Raw genomic sequence first — 20,130 nt, 5'->3', positions numbered from 1 at the left:
TTGAAATGCGGGTTCGTGAGCAAATGCACTCCAGACTATCGACGCTTTGCCCAAATGTTAAGGAAAGCCTTTTTATATCGATGACAATCTTCAGCTGAGTTCATTTCTCGGCAGTGTTGTCAAAGGGTGTCTTTTTGCTGGCAATGGTCAAACATTAAACTTGTCGCCGCGACAATTAAAGTTTTACAAGCTTGTCCCTTTTGTCTCGTAAGCGGCGTTGAATGTAGGTGAGAGGACGGGGCGGCGGCGCGAGACAGGACGGCTGCACAGGACGGCTGCAGACGCGTCCGTACCATATTCCCGTGGGTGGGGGGCAATCTGAGCAAAGGCGGCTCAAAGAAAGCGCTGGACACATTGGAACAAACGGGATTATTGCATTTGACTTAAGAAGCAAAATTCCATCCCCCAAAACGCTTTGTCCCGGTACACCAACATGTTATCAATTTTTTCTTCTTTTCAAAACCTACATAAAGCTACAGAGACTTTAAAAGTCAAAAAAGAATAATCGCCCGCCGTGCAATAGAGATTTGAAATAGCTTGTTTTTTGTTTTTTGTTTTTTTATTCAAACAAAAAGTTCTGTTACTTATACACAACAATTTGTACCTGTATTTGTTCTCATGCACTTTGGATTATTTTTTTTTTTTCTAACTGCGGAAGCGGCGACTTTGCAAACGAGGGTGTGTCCGCCCAAAGGTTTTACAAGAACGAGGGTGGGTTTTGTCCTCTCGGGCGCTCGGGAAAAACGCGCGGCCTCGAAAAAGAAAGGAAAAGAGCACAGCACCTGCGGCCGGTCCCGTCAAGCCCAGTAGCCGATGACGAAGGCGGCCACCGACAGGCAGACGACGAGGTTGGCGTCGAGCAGCCGTTTGAGGCCCGGTTTCTCGCGGAGTAGGCTCAGGTCGGGGTACGCGCGCGGCGCCGGACTTTTCTCCGCTTCCTTTTGCCGTCGCTCCATGCCGCACAGCCAGTAGAGGGCGGCCGTCAGCCCGGAGGGCCGTCTCGCGCCGGAGCCCGCGCCGGAGCCCGCGCCGGAGCCCGAGCCCGAGCCGGAGCCCGAGCCATCTGCGCGCGGGACAAAGGCGTGAGCCGCCGACGCCGGGCCGACGCAGGGGAGCGGACCTTTACCTCGCTTTCCCTCGGCCGCCGTCTCGTGACCCGCGACCACCTCCGACGTCTCCGCTTTGGCTTCCGCCGGCGCAAATCTCGTGAACCAAGTCAGACCGTGGATCTGAAACATTGACGAGCGGCGCAAACGTCTCATTGCCGACTTTGCTACTGAGGGAACGCCGCGTGCGAGACTGCGGAAAGCGTCCTAAGGAGCAGAGGTGTCCGGGGGCGTTTGCGACATTTTATCGACGGGTCACAAGGCTATGTAAAAAAAAACAAAAAACTTCATGAAATGGTCCGATGGTCGACGGCGTGCAAAAATAAAAATCTGCCTTGGGAAAGGTGCTAAGTCCGGGTGATTTTTTGACAGAGCTAAGGAGTTGGGAAAGGGTCCCTCTGGCTCAGGAAGGCATTTGCAGCGACTTTTCCGACCCGCGGCGGGTCGCGGGGGCGACGCTCACCTGCTCGGCTCTGGGCCGCTCGCTGGCCAGACTGACCAGCACGACCACGAGGAGCGTGAGGAAGGACAGCAGAGTGGAGAAGTAGAGGTAGTGCACCGACTTGACCGCGGCCGGGCGACGGTCCGGCTCGAAGCACGGCGGGGCCGGGTAGATGAAGTCCAACAGCATGCGGACGCAGCCCACCGTCAGGCCCGCCGCCACGCCCCAGAAGGCGCCCTGCGGCGAGGGTCGGGGTTTTAGCTGCCCTCCGCCGCGAGCCGAGCGCAAAGCCCGCCAACCTTCTCGTTGGTCCTGGTCCAGAAGCAGCCCAGCAGGAAGATGATCGAGACGGGGGGCTGCAGGTAGGTGCTGATGGACTGGATGTAGATGAACAGCTGACCCCCTTGACTTCCTTGAATGACGGGAATCCACAAAATGGACGCCACCACCAGCACCAGCACGAAGACCCTGCGGGTTCCAAAGGCGCGCCCGTCACCCGCCGCCGCGGGCTCAAAAGGCGCGCCCGGGCCGACGCCGCACGCACCTGCCCACCACCATCAGCTCCCACTCGGACGCCCCCGAGCGGAAGGTCTTCCACAGGTCCATGGTGAAAATGGTGCTGGCGCTGTTGAAGACGGAGGTGAGCGAGGAGACCAGCGCCGCGATCATGGCGGCCATCATCAGTCCTCGCAGCCCTGCCGACCAAACCCGCCGCAAAAACGTGACGCGGCGTCTCCGGACCGACGGTCCGCGCGATCCCACCCGCCGGGAGAAGCTCCATCACCAGCCTGGCGTAAGCCGTGTCGGTGCAGCCCACCGGGTTGCCGCAGATCCGCTCGCACAGCTCGGGCTCGGCGCACGCGACCTCGTCTGGACACATCGTCGGCGAGCGCTCAGACTCTCCGCCGGGGCGGGCGAAAAAGGCAGAGGCCGAGCCGCGCCCCGGGGCCGGGGTGAAGGCCGGCCCGTTCTTCCCGCCCCGAGCGGACGGCCCCGGGCATCGAGAGTTGGGAGCTTGCCCACCTGTGTAAAGAATCCTGCTGATCATGCCGGGCAACATGACGGCAAAGAAGGGCAAAAGCTTGAGGTACGCCGCCAGCAGGGAGCCCCCTTTGGCGTGGCTCAGCGTCCTGGCGGCCAACGAGCGCTGCACGATCACCTGAATGGCCAGGGGAGACGAAAGGGGCGCTTGAAGGCAAAGGCGCATGTCTAGAACCGCCGAGATGGACCGGCGCGACTTCCAATGTGACAAAAGGGGGGTGAAACGCGAGCGAGGCCGGAGGGAGGCCGGCGAAAAGGGAGGCCGGCGAAAAGGGAGGCCGGCGAAAAGGGAGGCCGGCGAAAAGGTAGCCCGGCGGCGGCATCGTCCGGGCGAAAGGAGATACGCCGCGCGGCGAAGCCCATCGACGGCCAAGCTCACCTGATCGGAGCACCAGTACCACATGGAAGGAAGGGACATGCCGAAGATGATGCCGGGCCACGGGAGGTCCGAGTCAAGCGGGTGCCTGAAGATGTGGAAGGCGTCCTGTCGGGGGATCCCGCAGGTGCTGTTGGGGGCGCGGACCGCCGGGACGGCGTCCAGGTAGCCCTCCATCAGGGCCTTCCAGCCCCCCACTTCGGCGAAACCTGAAGGGCGCGCGGTCAGCCGGAAGCGCGGCGGGAGCCGGCGAGCCGGCGGGCTTACTGAAGGCCATGAGGACCAGCGCTCCCCCCAGCATGACCAGCGTTTGAGCCGCGTCCGTGTAGATGACGGCCGCCAATCCGCCTGAGGAAGGGGGCGGCGCCGCGGAGCCGCGGAGCCGGACCCTCTTAAAGCCAAAGGCGGGAACGGCGGAATGCGCGCGCTCCGCAAGAAGGAATTTGGACGGGACCGCTCACCCGCCACGGTGTAGAGAGCGGTGATGGACAGCAGGAGCGCCAAGGCCAGGTAGATGTTCCACCGCAAGGCCAGCTGGATGAACAAGGCGCCGGCGTACATGTCCACCTGTGGCAAACGCATTCGTTTGCCCCGGCCGGGACTTGGGGAAACAAAGGAAACTCGTACCGATATCTTGGTGAAGACGTAAATAAACAGGCACAAGACGGCTATGAGCAAGTGCGTTCGTCTGCCGCCGTAGCGCCTCTGCAAATATTCCGGCATGGTGGTCACCTGCGAGGCAAAAAAGTGGCAGGAGCGTCCGGCGCCGCCGGGCGAAGCGCGCCGTCCAGCTCTTACCCCGGAGGCCAGGTAAATGGGCAGGAAGATCCAGGCCAGCAGAAGCACCATGAAGATCCCCTGTCACGCGGGCCAACGTCAGCGCGCCCGGGCGCCTTTGCCGGCCGCCCCGCTCGGCGGACCCTACGTTCCACTCGTAGGCGATGGCCCCGATTCCCGCCGCCGCCCCGGATCCGGCCAACCCGATCAGGTGCCCGCTGCCGATGTTGCTGGAAAAAAGCGAAGCCCCCACCTGCGGCGTGCGGCAAAGGCGCCGGGTTGGCATTTTTCCACGAGCGCCGCCCTCTTGCTCGGCGAGGCCCGGCCGCGGAGGGAAAGGGTCCCGACGCAACGGCGAAGCCGCGGCTCGCACTCCCAATCTTCACCGGGGTCTCCAAAGTGTTCCGCCGCGCGCGTTTGGACTCACCGGCCACCAGGTCATGCTCTTCCCTGCCAGAAAGTAGCCGTCCACCGTGCTGCGCTTGGTCCTGCACATGGACTGCGGAGGAGGAGAAGACAACAACGCCTCGGTCGATCCCATCTTCAAACGGGCCGCCCGTTCATTTTCTAGCGCTCATCCGGGTCGCGGGCTCGGCGGCGGCCTCTCGGTCCGGTCCCTCCGTAACGTAGACGTAGAGACGTGGGGCGGGACTTACCCAAAAGCCCACGGCCAAAACCGAGACGAAGTAGAGCACCAGCACCACGATGTCCACGGCGACAAAGGTGGCGCTTCCCGCGCCCGGCGCCGCCGCGGGAGCCGTGCCGCCGCTCCCCTGTCGGCTTCCCAAAAGGTCCAAGGTCATCTGGAAAGAAGCGACGCTTGTAGTTGAAATGTCATTTGATTTCATCATTGATTGAAGAGAGGCCGTACCGCGACAAGCGCCCGCTTGTAGGAACAAGCTTCCATAAAGACTTTTTTTTCCGCCCCCCCGCCCGCCCAAAAACAAAAACATACGCAGCTTCAAAAAAGCAGCTTCTTTAGCTGGCGGCTGAACTGTTTAATGCGGGGATGCTGGGGGATTCACTATCAGGGCTCCTGGGGTGGGGCAATAACAGCAACAAATCTTCAACAGATTCTGATCACGCAAGCGAGTATGCCCTTAGAGTGTGTGTAGATTCAAAAAAAAGGGAGGGGGGGTTCTGTGACTAAGGGGCCTCGTCTTTAAACCTACGAGCGGAAAAGAAGAAAAGCCGCGGTGACTTGCTTCGACACGAGAGGCGGCTTAGCGAAACCAAAACGGGACGGAGCACTCACCTCTGCGCGGGCGGCCACGGCCGACGAAGTAGCCAGCGAGTGGCCTTGGCGCGGCCCCACCAGATCAAACTCCACCTGCCGCCCGCGTGCGCGCGCGCGCGCGCGTGCGTGCGTGCGTGCGTGAGTGAGTGCGCGCGCCCGGGGGGCCAAATTTCAAAAGCTTTATCACACGTGGCGCGCATCCTCGCCGGAGCTCACAGGAGGCCGGCCCCCCCGCCCGCCCGCCCGCCCGATACCGGTCCAGTCCGGAAGGGGACACTTTTAGGGATCCTTCATCGGCCCGGAAAGGCGCGCGGCAAGGGGGCCCCGGGAGCGGGCTGCGGCTCCGCCCCGAGGAACAGCGACCGAAACCGCTTCTTCTTCGAATAGATTTCAGCGGGCACTGTAACGTTAAGCTCGTTTTGTTGTTTTTCGTCTCTTTTGCAGTTCGCCGCAATTTGATCGGATTCCATTTTCGGGTGCAAAGCGCAGAAAGTCGAACGCAAGACATTGATATCCACATGAAACAAATACCCACTCTCATTCTTGCTATGAAAGCACAAAAGCTTGCCATTTATTGATTTTTTTGCAGTCCTATGTTGTCAAGGCTAACCCGGCGTGACGGGCAGTCACGTACATAAATAGCGTATACTCTGTCATCTGCGATAAGAGCTTCAGAATAGCTTTAGCGTTAGCGCGCGTCGGCCAAAGCAGTGGCTGACATTCTAGCGGTGTCACTACATTCAAAGTCTACCGATTATCTCCGTACCTAAACCTGTATACAGCGGACCCCCGGGTTACAGCGTCCCCGGCTTACGTTTCGTTCATGTCGCGACGTGAATACTGAGTTTTTTCGTCCACTCTTTGCGGTATTTTCCCCGCTTTGCGACGAAAACAACTGTCATGACCCTAGGGGGGTTGGCTGTATCTGTGTTGTTTTGGCTCCGTCTGCAGGCGTTTTTAGGTAATTGCACTTATTTTCTGTTGCCGTCAATGCCTCCGTGCAACGATTCACTGCAATGCTGGTCTGCTATTGTCTCCTCACGGAGATGCCGGTCTGCACTTGGTCGGACTCACTCGTTTCAAAACGGCGGAACGGTAAAGCTTTGTTTGATTGCGGGCGGTCACAAAACCTTATTTACAGTGCATTTTACTGCTTAATTCCAAGATGAACGGGTTAGCCACGGGTCCCAAGATTGCCAGCGATGTTAAAGAGAGAGGTAAGAAGAAGATTTAAACAGAAACGAAGCTGGAGATAATCAAGAAATACGAAGAAGGCTAGCCTAGCCTAAGCTACCCTTACTAGGGAATATGGGCATAATAAGCGCCACTCAAAGGTAAATAAATCCTTTCTATATTTTTTATTTATGAAGTTTGCTGATCGTTTACGTAGCACATACTATATACTATTTTGGTACCAGTTTTTATTACGTATGTAGAATTCGGATGTTTTTACCCGGGGTTCTAACCGCATTAGCTATTTAACATAGGTTTGGATTGCCCGTCATACGACGAGTTCGCCTTTCGACCCCAACCGCGGAACGGATTAGCGTCGTAACACGGGGGCCCACTGTACATCTATACCTATATATATATATTCATATAAATGTACGTATCGTGCAAAGTTCCCCAGGACATCGAGAAAAAAAGAATATTTTCTGCCATAAATAAAAGTGCTAAGTCATTTCTTTTTGCAGATGGAGCGAGCGAGGGCAAAGGTTAGCTAGCGTACGGCACATGTACAAAGGCGGCGGCGGCCATCTCCCCGTTTTGGAGAAGCCTTTGTCCTCGGCGGCCCAAAGGCCAGGAGCGCTTTGTCGAGCGCAACGAAAGCTACGGCTCCACTCGGCGTCTTTTCATTTGCAATTAGGGATGACCGCACGCGGACGGCGACGTAGACGCCCGCTGGCTGTTTGAAAAGCAAACTTTCAAGTGGAAAAAACTTTGCCTACAATATTGCACAGCGTTGTTCGTCATCGCTGACCCGTCAAGGCCCCGGGACGCTGCGTCAAATGTAGCGTCCAATCTTTTTTCCGTCCCGTACCTTCTCGTCTTGCTAGAACGCGGCTCGGTCAAGAGTCAAATAAAGAAAAAACAACATTACTGTCTTTGCGTGCTAGGCGGGAACGCTGAGAGCGAGGTGCCGTACCCAACCCGGTAGGCCGTGGCGTTACCGAATCCAGGAAGGGCGCCGTTTGATTCTTGAAACAGAAAGTGTGTGCGCGTGTGCGTGTGTTTGGGGGTGGAGGGTCCTTTAAACGTGGGTGGTGAGTCGTCGTCTGCGTAGGAGCTACCAGGCCAGCGCGGAGGCCGGCGGAGGCCTTGTGGGGCTGTCGGGGTCTTGGGCCGCTCGCTGCTCATCGAGAACCTCCTGTGGCAAAACAAGGCGCGCGTACGCTCTATTGTCAGCGTAGCCGACTACCACATTGGCTTTTTGCAGAGCCGTAAAACTTTATGAGGACGAACGCAGCGCCGCAGCGCCTTATCTCGGCGCCATTAAGATAAGCGTTCCGGGAAACGAAGCTTAGCGGGAAGACTTTCAGAATCGGTGGCGCCCCCGCCCATAAAATGTAAAGAATAGGGCATTCCCACTTGGAGGCTTGGCCCCTTACCTGGAAGCTGTCCACGAATCGGGCAAAGACGCCAAAGAAGGCCCGGGTGTCGGCGGCGGGGCCGTCCTCGCCGAAGTAGGAGGCCGCTTGCTGGAAGTGGTCCAGGGCGCTCTGCTGGAGAGACTCCAGAGACTGCACGGCCGGGTGGCTGTTTTCCAGGAAGGTCTGCGCGCGGCCCGGTCAAGGACGACCGCACTTAGAAAACCCCTTAGATTTTTTAGGAGCCGAGGATACGCTCATGACGGCGGCGAAGCGGTCCTCGGCGCCGGCCGGCGTTTTCTGGCAGGCCGAGCGAATGTTCCGGACGCCGGCGTGGAGGCGGTCCAGGTCGGACGCCAGGCTCCTCTGGTCCACTGTCGCCCGGGAAAGAGGAAGTGACGTGGAGGGAAGAATCGAGCGCCGCGAGGTCGACCTTCACCTTTGGCCGCCAGGGGGACCATGGTGAGATCTTTGGCGAAATCCAGCACGTGGGGAAAGTGACGACGCAGCGACTTGACCAGGACGCGCAGGAGGGTGGACTCTCCGTCCGGCGTCTCGGTGGAGCTCAGCTGCGGAGATTGACAGTGCGCCAGGAGCGGAGCGAGTCGTCAAGGGTTCGGGCCCCCGCCGAGCAAGAACCGGCCCCGGCGCGAGGCCCGGCGCTCGTGCTTTTCCCTGGCCCGGGGGCGCTCGGGCCTCGCGCGCCTTTCGCTCCCGTTCCGGCGGTCGGCGCACCTCTGCCAGGAAGCCGATCTTGAAGCCGGCGCTCTTGTTGCTTTCGGGCAGGCTGTCGTCCAAGTAGTTCCCGATGGCCAAGACGAACTGCGCAAAGGAGCGCAGGGGCGGTTTGCGGGCGGCCATCAAAATGACAAGGGCGCGCTCGGCTTCAACTACGGGCGGGTCGGGCCCGATCGCCGATCGGCGGCTTTCGGAAACGTCTCGTCATTTGAGAAAGCCGGGCGGCGCGCGTCACGAGCGTTTGCTTCGGTCGGACGCTCGCACCTCCAGAATCTTCGCCAACTTGTCGCTGCTCCGAAGCTGCCAGGAGGCCTGGCTTATGCACCGGTAGGCCCCCCTCAGCTCTTCCGTCTTCTCCTGCAGCGAGCGCTTGAACAGGAGGCTCTCCAGGCGCGTCTTGTACTCGGGCACTGACAGCAGCGCCTCGTCGGGAGAGAAAACGTGACTTTTGCGAGGCGGCCCGGCGCCGACCGCCGGCTGCGCTCGAGAATGGAGGATGGGAGCGGCGTCCTCAAAGAGTAGTCTCGGCGGCGGCCTGGCGGTGACGGCCCGTGTCGCTAAAGGCGCGGCGGCGGTACCTGCAGGAGCGAGCGATGGGGCTCTTCCGGTTTGCCGGGCTCCTCCGCGTACTCCCGGAACCTTTGGAGCTCGTGGGGGTCGGGGGCGCACAGCAGCAGCTGGCGGAGGTGCGCCGGCTCCAGCCCGTCGGCGCTCATGCTCATCAGGGCCCGACGCAGCTCGCCGGCGGACAGCTCGAGCCGGGCCAGCAGGCCGGCTGCCGGAACAGCCACCGTAGGCATCCTTCCCGGGGCCCCCGCCCGCCCGCCCGCCCGCCCTCCCGCGCTTACCTGCGTCGGAGGCCTTCTGGCGGGAGGCGAGCTCAAGCGCGTCCTGTTTATCCGACGCGTCCGGCTGCGCCGACGACTCTGCCGTGCCAAACAGAGAGCTGAGTGCAAAACGGCTCGACGCGCCGCACGCTCTGAAATGGGCCAATCAACTCACGGGATGCTTTCGGAGCCCCCGGGTGCATCTCCAGGTCCAAGTACTTCACCACGTCATGAAGTTTTTCGGGGTCGGAATTTGCGCCCAGCTAGCAAGACATGCCGCAAGGGTGGAATTGTTACTTAAGCGCGCAGGCGCCGGAAGCTCCGCTCAGATCAGTTTGGGCTCCAAGCGCCGGGCGACAACGAGGAAAAGGCCGCGTGGGAACCCCGCGTGTCCAAATACGCTCACTCGACACGCGCCATTTTCCTCCCGCCGGCCTGTCCGCAAGCTTGGCCGGCAAAACCTCAAGACTTCAAGGGTTTTCACCATCAAAAATGAAACGGCTCGCTTTTGGACAAAGTCGGAGCGGTTTTAGGTTTCTGGAAACGTGGCGACTTTGAACGGGTCGCAATATGCGGACGAACGAACAGGAGATTGAAAAGTTCCATCTGCGCACCTCGTGGCGCGGCCGAATGCGGAACGTGCGCGTTTGGAAACAATGTTCCAGAAAACAAAAACAAAACAACTGACCTGGCCCCAGATAGTCCCTTCGGCGTTCTCCAGCTGCTCCCAGCGCAGCCTCTTGACGCTCAAGTGGTGGGAGTCCATCCTGGAGAGGGGGGGCCTGGGTAAGGGCGGGGGGGAGCGGGACGGGGGCAGAGGCGGCGGGGGCTCAACGGGCTCGGGCAGAGAGTGGGGAAGCGACCGGGGCTGCGTCTGGCTCGGGGGGGCTCGCTGCCGGGACCGCATCAGTTGCTGGGACGGCTGCGAATGGGGGCGGGAGGCCGTGGGCCGCTCAGGCCGGAGGGGCTGGAAGGTGGACAGGAGCGGCTGGGGCGACTGGGGCTGCGGCGGCGGCCGGATGAGCTGGATCTGATGCGGGAAGTCCTGCGGAGTAGCCTGCGGGGTCACGTGGCTGATGCGGGGGATGTGAGGGGCGGCGGGGCCGCGCCGCGCCTGCTGGATGGAGCGCGGCCTCTGGGGAGACGGCCGGACGGGCTGCGGCGCCGGAGGCTCATCCGGGCTTTTCCGACTCCCGCGGCCCTCGCGGGCCTCCCGCGGCAGCTCGGCCGAGGAGCGCCTCCACGGCTCGCTTCGGCGAGCGGACCCGAGGAGGAGCTCGGCCGAGGAGCGGCGGGGCGTCGGCGGGAGCGGATCGCCCGGGCCCTGCCCCCCGCGCGCCTGGTGGAGCAGCTCGGCGGAGGAGTGGTGAGGCTGCTTCCGCATCGCCTGCTCAGCCTGGCGGAGGAGCTCGGCTGGGGAGGGACGCGTTTCGGGCGGCCGCGTTTGCCTGAAGAGGTCGGCCGACGAGTAGTGGGCGCCGGGGGCCGGCGTCCGGTGGAGCGCGTCGGCCGAGGAATGGCGCGGCTGGGCCTCGGGGCCCCGCCCGCCCCCGCAGAGGCCCCGGGGATACCGCTGAGCGGGGCGGGCCTCGGGCGGCGGCTGAAGCGGAGGCGGGGCCGACCGGGACGGGCGGCGCTGAGGGGGGTGCCCCGGGGGCGCGACACAGGGAGGATGACGGGCGCGCCGGTCGGCGGCCTCCGGGCCGGGGAGCGGCGCTAACGACCGGTGCGCTTGCTGGAGCGGCGAGCGGGCCCGGCGCCGGCCGGGCACGGAGCGGTGGTACCGGTACGGCTGTTGGACGGCCGGGTCCTCATAAACCCCCGCCTCCTCCGAGGCCCGCCGCCGCTCTTCCTCCATGAGCTTGAGTTCCTCGTACGCTCGCTGCTCCTCAAAGGCCTCGGGCTCTCCGACGGCGGCCTGGACCTGCAGCTCCTCTGTGGAGGCGGGCCCTTTATACGAGGAGTGCCGTTTGGGCGGCGGGTGACTGCGGGGCGGGGGCGGCGGCCCCGACTTGCGGCGGACGGGCAGGTAAGCCCCCGTCGAGTGCTCGGGCGTGTAGCCCGGCGGCGGCGGCGGCGGGGGCTGAGACGGCGCGGCGGCGGCCGGGGGCGGAGGGGTCGGCGAGTCGCCAAAGTAAAGGGGCGGCGGCGGCGGCGGCGGCGGCGGGGTCGCGGGGGGCGGCGGGATGCGCTCGGACGACGAGGAATAGGTGAGCGAGGAAGCGTCGTCGTCGCCGCCGCTGCTTTGGAGGTCACTGGGGCTGCTCAGCTCGGGTCCCGCCGACCCCCCGTTTTCTTCTTCGTCCGTGCCCAAATCTTCTTCCTCGTCCTCCTCCCCCTCCTCGTCCGGGAAGGCCATCTGCGCAAGCTCCTGCCATTAAAGCAACTCGCTGCCTTGACTGGAAAATCAACTTGAACGTCGCGCGCATCCTCGTTGTTTTCTCTCTCCCGTCAAATATGAAGCCAATCCCATTTCTTGAAAAGCTTCCCTTTGACTTTGGAAGCGTCCCAATGTGATTTTCTCAGTACGACCCATCGGGCGGAGAGAAGATTTTGAAACGGTGGCCGCGATATTCCTCTTCGATTGCTTTCAGGCTCCGCGGAGGACTGACAAATCTGCATTTGTCCACAAATTTCTGCTTGCGCTCCGTCCGCGTGATTGGAACGCATTTCAGCGTGCAAACGAAAGACCGCGCGCGCGGTAGCGTCGGCGTACACGCATGTGCCGTTGAAGGGCGGGGCCCGCGCGCCAGCGTTCATTTCAATCCGCGTAGTCTCCCCCTCGTCGTTTGTGTATTTACTGGAGCCGCGTCTACACGAAGCCGCGTAGCGCAGTTTCAAATTGGCGTACGGGCGCGGACTAGGCCGCCCGAAAGCGGAGGAACGCGAGACGACATGCGTAAACACGCAGGCGGTACCTCTTCGTAGTCGTTTTCGGGAGTGAGAAAATCCTCGGCGATGGCCACTCGCCGGCCCAGCTGCTCGCTCAGCGCGTCCAGAAAGCGCGCCGCGTCCTCTGAGCGCGGCGGCGCCGAGAAGGTGTAGCGGCGCCGGCGGCCCCGCGACGGCGGGCTGGACGGGTAATCCATGAGCTGCGGCGGCGAGGGGGCCGGGCTGTCCAGGCTCATGTAGGGATTGGATTCCGCGCTGTTCTGGCTGGGCGGGCCCGCCGGGTACGGGCGGGAAGTCGGAGGGCTCGGGAGGGGCTCCGGCCAGGACGGCGCCGGCCCTTTAGTGCCGCCTGCAAACAGGCCAGACGTACTGTACGCTGCGGGACATTTCACGCGGTAAAATACGGCTCTGTTTTCAAAGCGGGGGGGCGACGGCCATGCGCTTACTGTCAAGCGCTTCACGCAGAAGGGCGCAAACCACAAAGTTGCATTCATCTGACCCAAAGCCAATCGGGCCCTTGGTATTTTCCTCCTCCTATTTCCAGCTGCGCACATGCTCAAGTGTGCTACTTTGAGCCTACCTTGCTTTGGGTTTTACGTAAGCCCCCACCCCCCCCAAAAAAAATCATCACCGACGTCAAATCCATTGATATCGTTGGGATTGAGGAAAGCTGCTCGGGGCTAGCGCGGGGCTAGCGCGCGGCTGGAGAAAGGGAGGAGGCGCCGGAGGAGGCGCCGGAGCAGGCGCGGCGTCGCCGGCCTACCTGCGCTGGCGCGCGTCGTCGGGGAAGCCGCGCGGGAGGGGGGCTCCGAGTCCAGCAAGGTCTCGGGGGCCGGAGGGGGGCGAGTCTTCAGGGACTTGGATCTCTTGGCCGCGTACATGTTCTCCAGTTCGGCGTACACGGCCGACAGCTTGCGTGACGGTAAAGATAAACAAAAACAACAAATCGCACATTTAGAGCTTTTGACCCGCGTCGCTCAAGCCAAAGTAATCGGGCAACGGCGGAAAGCGGGCCGGTCCGTACGTTGGCGAGGTTGTTGGGAGTCTCGGGAAGAGAGGTGCCGTCCCCAGACTGCCTTTCTCCTGGAACCAATCTCGTTCCGGCCTCCGAGTCGCCGCGCCAGCCTAAAGTCACCCGGGCGCCAAACGTTCGCCGCTCGCTCACGCGCTCGACAACCGAAAAGCCACATTTGATGAAATCGCCGAGCCGAGACGGCACGCGTTTACCGGTTCGGGAAAAAGAACGAAAAACGGCCGAGCCGGTCGGACATCGGGTGAGGCCCGGGTCACCTCTCCCCTTTTACGGGGGAGGTCCGGAAGCGAGCTCCGCCCGACGACAACGCGGCGTCGGGAAAAGGCGTACCTGCGCCGAAGTGGGTGCCGATGAGCAGGTCGTCGGAGCTCCGCCCCCTCGCGCCGCTCCTGTACGCCGTGCCCGTCACCCTCACCGAGCTGCTGCGGCGATGCGGCTCGGGGGCCGCCTCGGGAGGGGACGCTGCCAAAGCTGCAAGTCACATGGGGCAATTCTTCCCGCGCCTACAGAGTCTGCGCCGCAGATTCCGCACGCGCACGCGCGTCATGAAGGGAGAAACGCCGACGTGGCCTTTGGCCCGGCCGAATCGGGGCGTTGGGACCGTCGCGGCGGACCCGCGGGCGGCGGGGTCAAAGGCAAGGGAGCGAAAGAGGCGGGGGCCCCCACCTGCCGCCTTCAAGCCCAGAAAGCGGGAGATTTTGTCCTGGCAGTGTGCTTGTTCCTCGTACGTCAGCAGCTGGTAGACAAATTGCCAGATGAGCTGCTTGGCCGGAGTGTCCAGCACGGGGAACACGTCCACGATCAGCGTGTCCACGTTCCTGCGGCCGGGGGCGGGCGCACACCAGGCTGGCTTCCGTTTGCCGGTTCGCGGCCGGGGACGCCCACCTGTGCTGGAAGAAGTTCTCCAGAGCCTTGCAGACGGCGTAGGTCTCCCGCACGGTCAGCAGGTGCTCCAGCTGCTGGCCGAAGGTGCGGCCGCGGACTCGGATGCTGGGCGGCAGGATCTCGGCCACCCAGCGCAAGGAGCCCAGCGCCGGCGAGCGGGCGCGCTCCTCGCCGGGCTCCCGCGCCGGGGCGGCCCCGGCCGCCGGCCCGCCCTCCACCACCAGGGTGGGCGCCGCGCCGCTGCCCTGCAGCATGGACACCACCTTCTCGTGGGACGACGTCCTGAGGACGCGCCGGGTTAGCGAGCCCGCAAAGGGTCGGCGCGCCGCCGCGACGGGAAGGGGCCCACCTCATATCCAGTCCGTTGAGGAAGAGGATGCGGTCTCCGGGCTTGAGGCCCGCCGCGTCGGCGGCGCCGCCTGCCGAGCAAAAGGCGTCACGGCGAGAGCCCCTTTCCCCGGGCCTCTCCCGAGCGGCTTTACCGGGGACCACCGAGTCGATCCAGACGGGGGCGTGGCCCCGCAGCGTGAAGCCGAAGCTCGTGTTGCCTTTGCGCACTCGCACCGTCCTGAAAGCGGAGCAGGAAGACGCGCAAACGCTCAACGGGCCGGCGCCGCATCGGTCACCCCGACTTCTCCGGGCGCACGCCGGGGAGGCGCACGGCAAATGCGGACGGACGGAGGTGGTCCGGCGCCCGCCCCGCTTAAGGTCAACCCTAACCCAGTTTAACATCGTACGGTTGCAAGGCGGAGGACGACGGACGGGGAGGCGCGCTGGGAACCAATTTCCCGCATTCCAACCGTGCGCCGGGAGGGAAAGGCGCACGCGCAGGCTTTGATCATGCAAAGGAGTCAAGCGCGGAGAGCCGCCGCGCGTCCGTTCGCTGGCAAGGCGGACCTGCGCTCGCGTCCGGCGAGGAGCGACGGCGTCCGGCGCATGGCCCGGGACGGGGGGCCGGCGCCGTCCTCCGACGCCGCCGGCGGTTCGTCGCCGAGGAAGCTCCGCCCCTTCGGACGGCTCCTCAGGCTCTGGGAAACGGCCTCGTCAAAACGCTCCCGGTGCTTCTTGGGAACGAAGATCCTGGACGACACGGGAGAGGGTGAGCCGGGAACCGGAGAGCGGGCGGGCCCGCGCCAGACGCAGAGGCGGACGGTTCCCAAATGGTGTTCGCGGGAGGCGCCGCGCCGTATTTGAAAAACATCCGCTCAGCAAGCCAGTGACGCTTTTGCTTTGTGCGCTTGCGAGGAAAGAGGAAGCAGCCGCCGGCCCCTCCCGTGAAGCGCCCGCGGTGCCCCCCGCATGATATGAAACGACGGCGAAGGCCGCAGCGCTTCTTGACGCTCCTTCATAGGACGAGCGTCCGATCCGGCCCGCCCCGGACGCTTCTGGGAGCTGGGCCGGATCGGTCGTTTCTCCGAGCTGGGCCGCCTCCCCTAATACAGTATACCCAAAGCGCGCCCCTGTCTTTGCCTCACTTTTTGAATGGTTGAACAACTTCCCGCCCGACTCGCACGCGCTCCCCGAGCCGTCCCGGGTCCGTTTCGCAGTTGTCACCGCATCGCCAACGAAAAGGCGATCGAAGAAGTAGGTTGCTTATAAATAGAAGGCGTCCCGCGGGAGGGAGCGAGCGAGCGAGCGCCGGCTGGCGAGAAGCGCAAGCGCTCTCGTCAAGCACGTTTCGTCTTCAAAGCCGAATTCGAAGCCGAATAGCTCAAGTGAACTCGCGCCAAGGTGCTACCGAGAAAGCGCGACGTCACGTGGACACGGCCGCACATGTGGGCGGCGCACACCAATGGCGAAAAGCGCTCGAGGCAGAAGGCTGTGGGCACCAAAGCGACACGGCTCCACGCCGCGTCCGCTGCTGCTAAACGCGTCAGCCGTCTGGCGCCGCGAAGGCAAACTCCCTCCGCGTCCGCAGAGTTCCGCATGCTGACAACACGCGGCTCAGCGTGTACCGGAGCCCGAGCGCGTCACGGTGCGCGTGAGACCCAATTAGAAGAGATGGCGGCGCTCGCAGACGCAAACAGAATAGATGGCGGCGCTCGCCGACCGTGTCCCGCCGACACCGCTCGAGAAACAAAACAAACTCCCGCACGCTAGCGGGCACAATTGGGTAGGCGCGCCCTACAGCATTGGCGTCAACCTCCAGTCCTCGAGGGCCGGTATCCTGCACGTTTTCCGGTTTTCTCACGCCCCCCCCCCCCCCCCCATTCAAATGATTAGTTCATTAACAGGAGCTTGAAAACGATCCTAATCACTTGAATCGGGTGAATTTAAAAAAGAGGATTCAAAAACATGCAGGATACCGGCCCTCGAGGACTAGAGTTCCACACCTACGCCCTACAAAGAAATCGCTCGGCGCTTGCAGTTTGCGGTGGAGCGGGCGAACCCCAAAATATTGCCGGCTGGACTCGACCACCAAATCGACTTTGAGCTGGACCTGGCCGCTTGGGATCTCGCCTCACCTAAGGAGAAGGTTCCAGCGAAACCCCAACGGAACACGGCACTCACCCGAGGCAGCAGGTCTTCATGTCCCGCGCGCGGCTCGAGGAGCCTCGCTTCTCGCGAGTACGCGCGGAGAGAGACGTGCAAAAGAGCGAGCCGAGCGGCGGCGAGCGGGAGGGGGAAGGGGGGGGGGGGGGCTCTCACCTGACACTGGCGATGAGCTGCCGATGCTCTTCGGCGTGCAGGACCTCCGGCAGGGCTCGGGCCAGGCTCTCCACGTCGCGATCGGCCGCAAAGCTCTTGAGGGCCTCGAAAAGACGCTCCTTCACCTCGGGCTCCTGGCCCAGAACCTCCTCCACCTAGGAAGAGCGTCAATGGCAGCCGCGGAACCGGGCTCCCGATGCGGCACTCCGGCTGCGACTTTGTCCCCCCCCTTCTCCATTCTATTCGAGAACGTTGCCATCAAGCGCAAATCGAGCGAAGCACATTTTCCCTCGCGCTTTTCGTCACGACGTTCGCACCGATTTTGGCAACAAACGCTGCAGAGTCAATCGTCCGCGGCATCCGGAAAATAAAAGTTGAGTTTCAATGCGAGCGTTCCGACTTCAAAACGTTTCGCTCGTCCGAAAAGGTAGAAGCGTCGAGCCCAAACCGAAACCGGGCCCCGATCGTTTTTGCGCACCTTCCTGTTGAACTCAACGGCCTTGTGCGCCCGGGCGTCCCTGACGCTGTCCGAGCTCTGCGAGAGGACCCTCATGCTGCTGCTCAGGCGCTTGGGCCGGCGCGCCGGGCGGAGGACGCCCAGGCGCAGGGGGCGCCCCTGGGACGCCTTGATCATGGCCGCCGCCGTCTGGTGACGCTTGACCGGGATGCCGTTGACCTCCATCACGTAGTCGCCGACCCTGAGGCCGGCGCGCTGGGCGGCGCCGCCCGCCGCGCAGTCCTCCACCATCAGGGGGGCGTCGCCCACCAGGGTGAAGCCGAAGCGGCCGTCCGCGCCCGGCCCGATGTCCATCTGCGCCGGACAAAAGCACTTCGGTCTGGACCGGACCAAAACGCGAGGCGGGACGCGCGCGAGCGCGGAGACGAACGCGCGAGCGACGCCGATGGCCGATGGCCGAGGCGCCCTTTCCACGGCGTACCTGTTGAACGCGCGAGACCACGCCGATGCTGGGCGGCACCGTGGCGAGGGAGCGAGCCAGCGCCACCAGCGCCGGGGTGCTGAGGTCGGTGACGTCCTGGCCCTCCACGTCCACCACCTGGTCGCCGGGCTGCAGGCCCGCCAGGAAGGCGCTGCTGCCCTCCGCCACCGACAAGATGTAGCTGGGTCCCGCGCCGCCCAGGCGGAAGCCGAACGCCTCGGGCCAGTTCCGATTGCTGGCCGGAAGACCCAGGACTGCCGGGGAGAAACGCACAATGGCCGGCCGGCCGGCCGGTGCCATCGCCCGCTTGAGAAAAGACACGTTCAGGGCCCCCCCCCCAAGTTTCCGACTAGTCGCCGGAGGTATTGCACCTTTGTGCTTGAGGCCTCAACGACAAAGAGTGGCCAGTTTAGGTGACTCTAATGTCGGCGGATGCAACGATAACAAAAATACTAATCAATGAATCGCAACGAGAATTCCGGCAAAACATTTGCTTTTTCCAGCGAGAGGATGAAGGCGCCGTTCGAGCGTAGCGCCCCCTGGTGGTGTATTGACACAAAGTCACAACGGCGGGTGCAACGATAACAAAAATACAAATCAACGAATCGCAACGAGAATTCCGACCAACTTTTGCTTTTTCCAGCGAGAGGACGGAGAAACGTTCGAGCGTAGCGCCCCCCGGTGGCGTATCGACACAAAGTCACAACTGTCAGTTTTCGATTAGCAAAGAAAAACGCGCAACGCAAAAGTGCCCGCGCGCGATCCCAAGGGGAGCTGTGCTCTTCGCCAAGAACCTTCTCCGACAGGCAGGCTTCATACACTCGGATAGGCCGGATGCCACGCCTTTGAAACGAGGCGACGGGTGCCGAGCCACGGCGCGGAGTCGGAACGGTGCCATGGTTTGCGAAAGGGAAGTCGCCTCGGGCGGGCGCGAGCGAAGCAAATCCGGGCCAGCGTCGCGCCCCCTAGCGACCTCCCCCGGGTGCTCGCCGACCTCGTTCGGGTGTCCCGAGAGGCCGACGTCACACGTGCGGATGACCGGGGGGTGTCGTTATTTTAAGCAGGCGACAACTGGGACGGCCGCAACGGCGTCAACCGCAAGCCCAAACGAGCCGCATGCGGAGCTGCCGGGGTCTCTTGCTTGTATGACGCTATTGGAAGCGCGCGTGGCCTCCTTAAGTCAAGGAGGCGATTGAAGATGAACAGGCTCACGGCACGCGCAAAGGAAAGGAGAGAGAGAGAGACTCATTGGAAAGCAGAGAGGGGCTGCTCCTTTCGCGGCCGAAGGAGACGACGACGCGAGCCGGGCCCCCCCCCCCAAGTCAGAAAAACCGGGCGCGGGACGCCGTCGGGGCATTTCCGTCCCGACCTCCCTGGGATCCTTTGCCCCGCCGCAAAAGCGGGAGAGGCGAAAAGGGCACTTACGGAAGTCCTTGGAAGCGGTCCGGGTGCCAGACTTGCTCTGGCGCAGGGAGAAGCGGCCCTTTCTGCTCAGGAAACGCCTCATCCTCGCCCGGCTGGCGGCGGGGCACGTTCCGGCCAGCCTCGCCCTCGGGCCCGACCCCGAGCCGGGCGCGCGATCCGTCCGGGGGAGGGCCTCTCTCGGAAACGCCGGCCAAAGCCGACGGGCAAAGCCGACGGGCGACTTCGGTGCGGCGGGGGTGCCGGTCGGCCAAACGGCGGGCTCGTTTCCTATCTGCTCAAGTGGGCCGGTCGGCTCCCGGACGCGAGGAAAAGTGACGGGCGGGCCCCGCTTTTCTATAAATACCTTTCCCTCCTCACGCTCTCTCTCTCGCTCTTTCTGCGTCGCGCCGGCGGACGCCCGGCCTCTCCCAGGGCTGAGGAGTGACCCAGAAACGGCGGCGCGCACCGGCCGGGGAAATCATTTGCGCACCTCTGCGACGGACGGGGCGCCGGTGGAGGGACGGCATCTGAGCGGCCTCCTCGAGGTCACGCACGCCAACGGGGCGCCTGAAAAGAAGACGGCTTTTAGCGGCCGGCGAGCGTGGCCTTTGGCCAAAAGCCGCACGCGAGCGCCACGGGGGCCGCGGCCTGCGCTGGCGCACCTCAACGGAATCTTCGGCGAAAACGTCCTTTTCGGTCCCTTCGCTTGGCCAGGTCCCGCTTCGGAATGGCTTCCTCCTCCCGCTGCACGGTCGATTCCCCGCCTCTCCGCCACAGCACTTGAACGGGCTTTTTTTGCCGTTTATTCTTACTTACGCGTGCTCAGTTTAATGATCAAACTGGATAACGTTACAACAATAAGAAATGGGTTTTGACCTGTTTTGTTTTTGACAAACACCGCAAGAAATGCAGGTCAACGCGCCGGCACTTGGGAGATCCAAGCGACGCCTTAGGCACTACTTGCTGGAAAAAGTCTGTTGGCATAGCTTTTTTTTTTTTTTTTAGCAAAATAGCATTTATTTCAGAAAAGCGGAAAATCCTTGGGGCGGGTCGGAGAGGTGCGCTCAAATGTTCGAATTGCAAAGAAGCGAGGAAAGCCGCACGCTTTCTTCAAAAGGGTTCGGCGAGGGGCGCGCCTCGGGTCCACGCAGAAAAGGAAGAGCAGGAACAGCGCCGGCGTTCGGAGGCCCGACCTGC

General features: G+C 62.8%; 2 protein-coding genes across 9 annotated transcripts; both read right to left on the bottom strand.

Annotated features, from left to right (window-relative positions):
- Positions 1 to 120: 120 nt before the first annotated feature.
- On the bottom strand, positions 121 to 5,374 carry slc5a11 (solute carrier family 5 member 11). Of its 6 annotated transcripts, none has more exons than XM_088436191.1 (15): positions 4,998 to 5,374; positions 4,399 to 4,545; positions 4,170 to 4,241; positions 3,891 to 3,995; positions 3,764 to 3,823; positions 3,593 to 3,697; positions 3,427 to 3,532; positions 3,233 to 3,313; positions 2,969 to 3,174; positions 2,572 to 2,707; positions 2,093 to 2,418; positions 1,848 to 2,016; positions 1,570 to 1,785; positions 1,127 to 1,229; positions 121 to 1,063 (listed from the first exon to the last, which is right to left on the bottom strand). In XM_088436191.1, exons 2-15 carry the CDS (start codon positions 4,543 to 4,545, stop codon positions 646 to 648), a joined length of 2,250 nt encoding a protein of 749 aa, XP_088292317.1. In that variant the 5' UTR covers positions 4,998 to 5,374; the 3' UTR covers positions 121 to 645. The 6 variants fall into 6 exon arrangements, with proteins under 6 accessions (XP_088292317.1, XP_088292316.1, XP_088292320.1 ...); XM_088436193.1 differs by having other exon boundaries at positions 651 to 1,063; positions 2,093 to 2,243; positions 2,311 to 2,418; positions 4,399 to 5,374; XM_088436190.1 differs by having other exon boundaries at positions 4,399 to 5,374.
- A 145-nt stretch (positions 5,375 to 5,519) lies between these two features.
- grid2ipa (glutamate receptor, ionotropic, delta 2 (Grid2) interacting protein, a) lies at positions 5,520 to 20,120 on the bottom strand. Of its 3 annotated transcripts, none has more exons than XM_088436183.1 (24): positions 19,596 to 20,120; positions 18,955 to 19,500; positions 17,530 to 17,783; positions 17,070 to 17,402; positions 16,592 to 16,746; positions 14,840 to 15,022; positions 14,425 to 14,510; positions 14,292 to 14,361; positions 13,943 to 14,224; positions 13,724 to 13,875; positions 13,388 to 13,528; positions 13,049 to 13,149; positions 12,788 to 12,935; positions 12,051 to 12,373; positions 9,821 to 11,503; positions 9,308 to 9,395; positions 9,154 to 9,231; positions 8,884 to 9,080; positions 8,570 to 8,728; positions 8,303 to 8,389; positions 8,007 to 8,136; positions 7,823 to 7,941; positions 7,589 to 7,753; positions 5,520 to 7,347 (listed from the first exon to the last, which is right to left on the bottom strand). In XM_088436183.1, the coding sequence occupies exons 2-24, from the start codon at positions 19,034 to 19,036 to the stop codon at positions 7,267 to 7,269; spliced, it is 5,097 nt and encodes a 1,698-aa protein (XP_088292309.1). In that variant the 5' UTR covers positions 19,037 to 19,500; positions 19,596 to 20,120; the 3' UTR covers positions 5,520 to 7,266. The 3 variants fall into 3 exon arrangements, with proteins under 3 accessions (XP_088292309.1, XP_088292310.1, XP_088292312.1); XM_088436184.1 differs by having other exon boundaries at positions 9,821 to 11,491; XM_088436186.1 differs by lacking the exons at positions 16,592 to 16,746; positions 17,070 to 17,402; positions 17,530 to 17,783; positions 18,955 to 19,500; positions 19,596 to 20,120 and adding an exon at positions 16,454 to 16,523.
- Between the last annotated feature and the right edge of the window lie 10 nt (positions 20,121 to 20,130).

This window comes from Hippichthys cyanospilos, chromosome 16 (genome assembly GCF_059441005.1).
Source record: "Hippichthys cyanospilos isolate Australia breed blue-spotted pipefish chromosome 16, RoL_Hcya_1.0, whole genome shotgun sequence".
In the NCBI taxonomy this organism is placed as follows: domain Eukaryota; kingdom Metazoa; phylum Chordata; class Actinopteri; order Syngnathiformes; family Syngnathidae; genus Hippichthys; species Hippichthys cyanospilos.
This window is presented reverse-complemented; position numbering and strand designations above follow the sequence as displayed.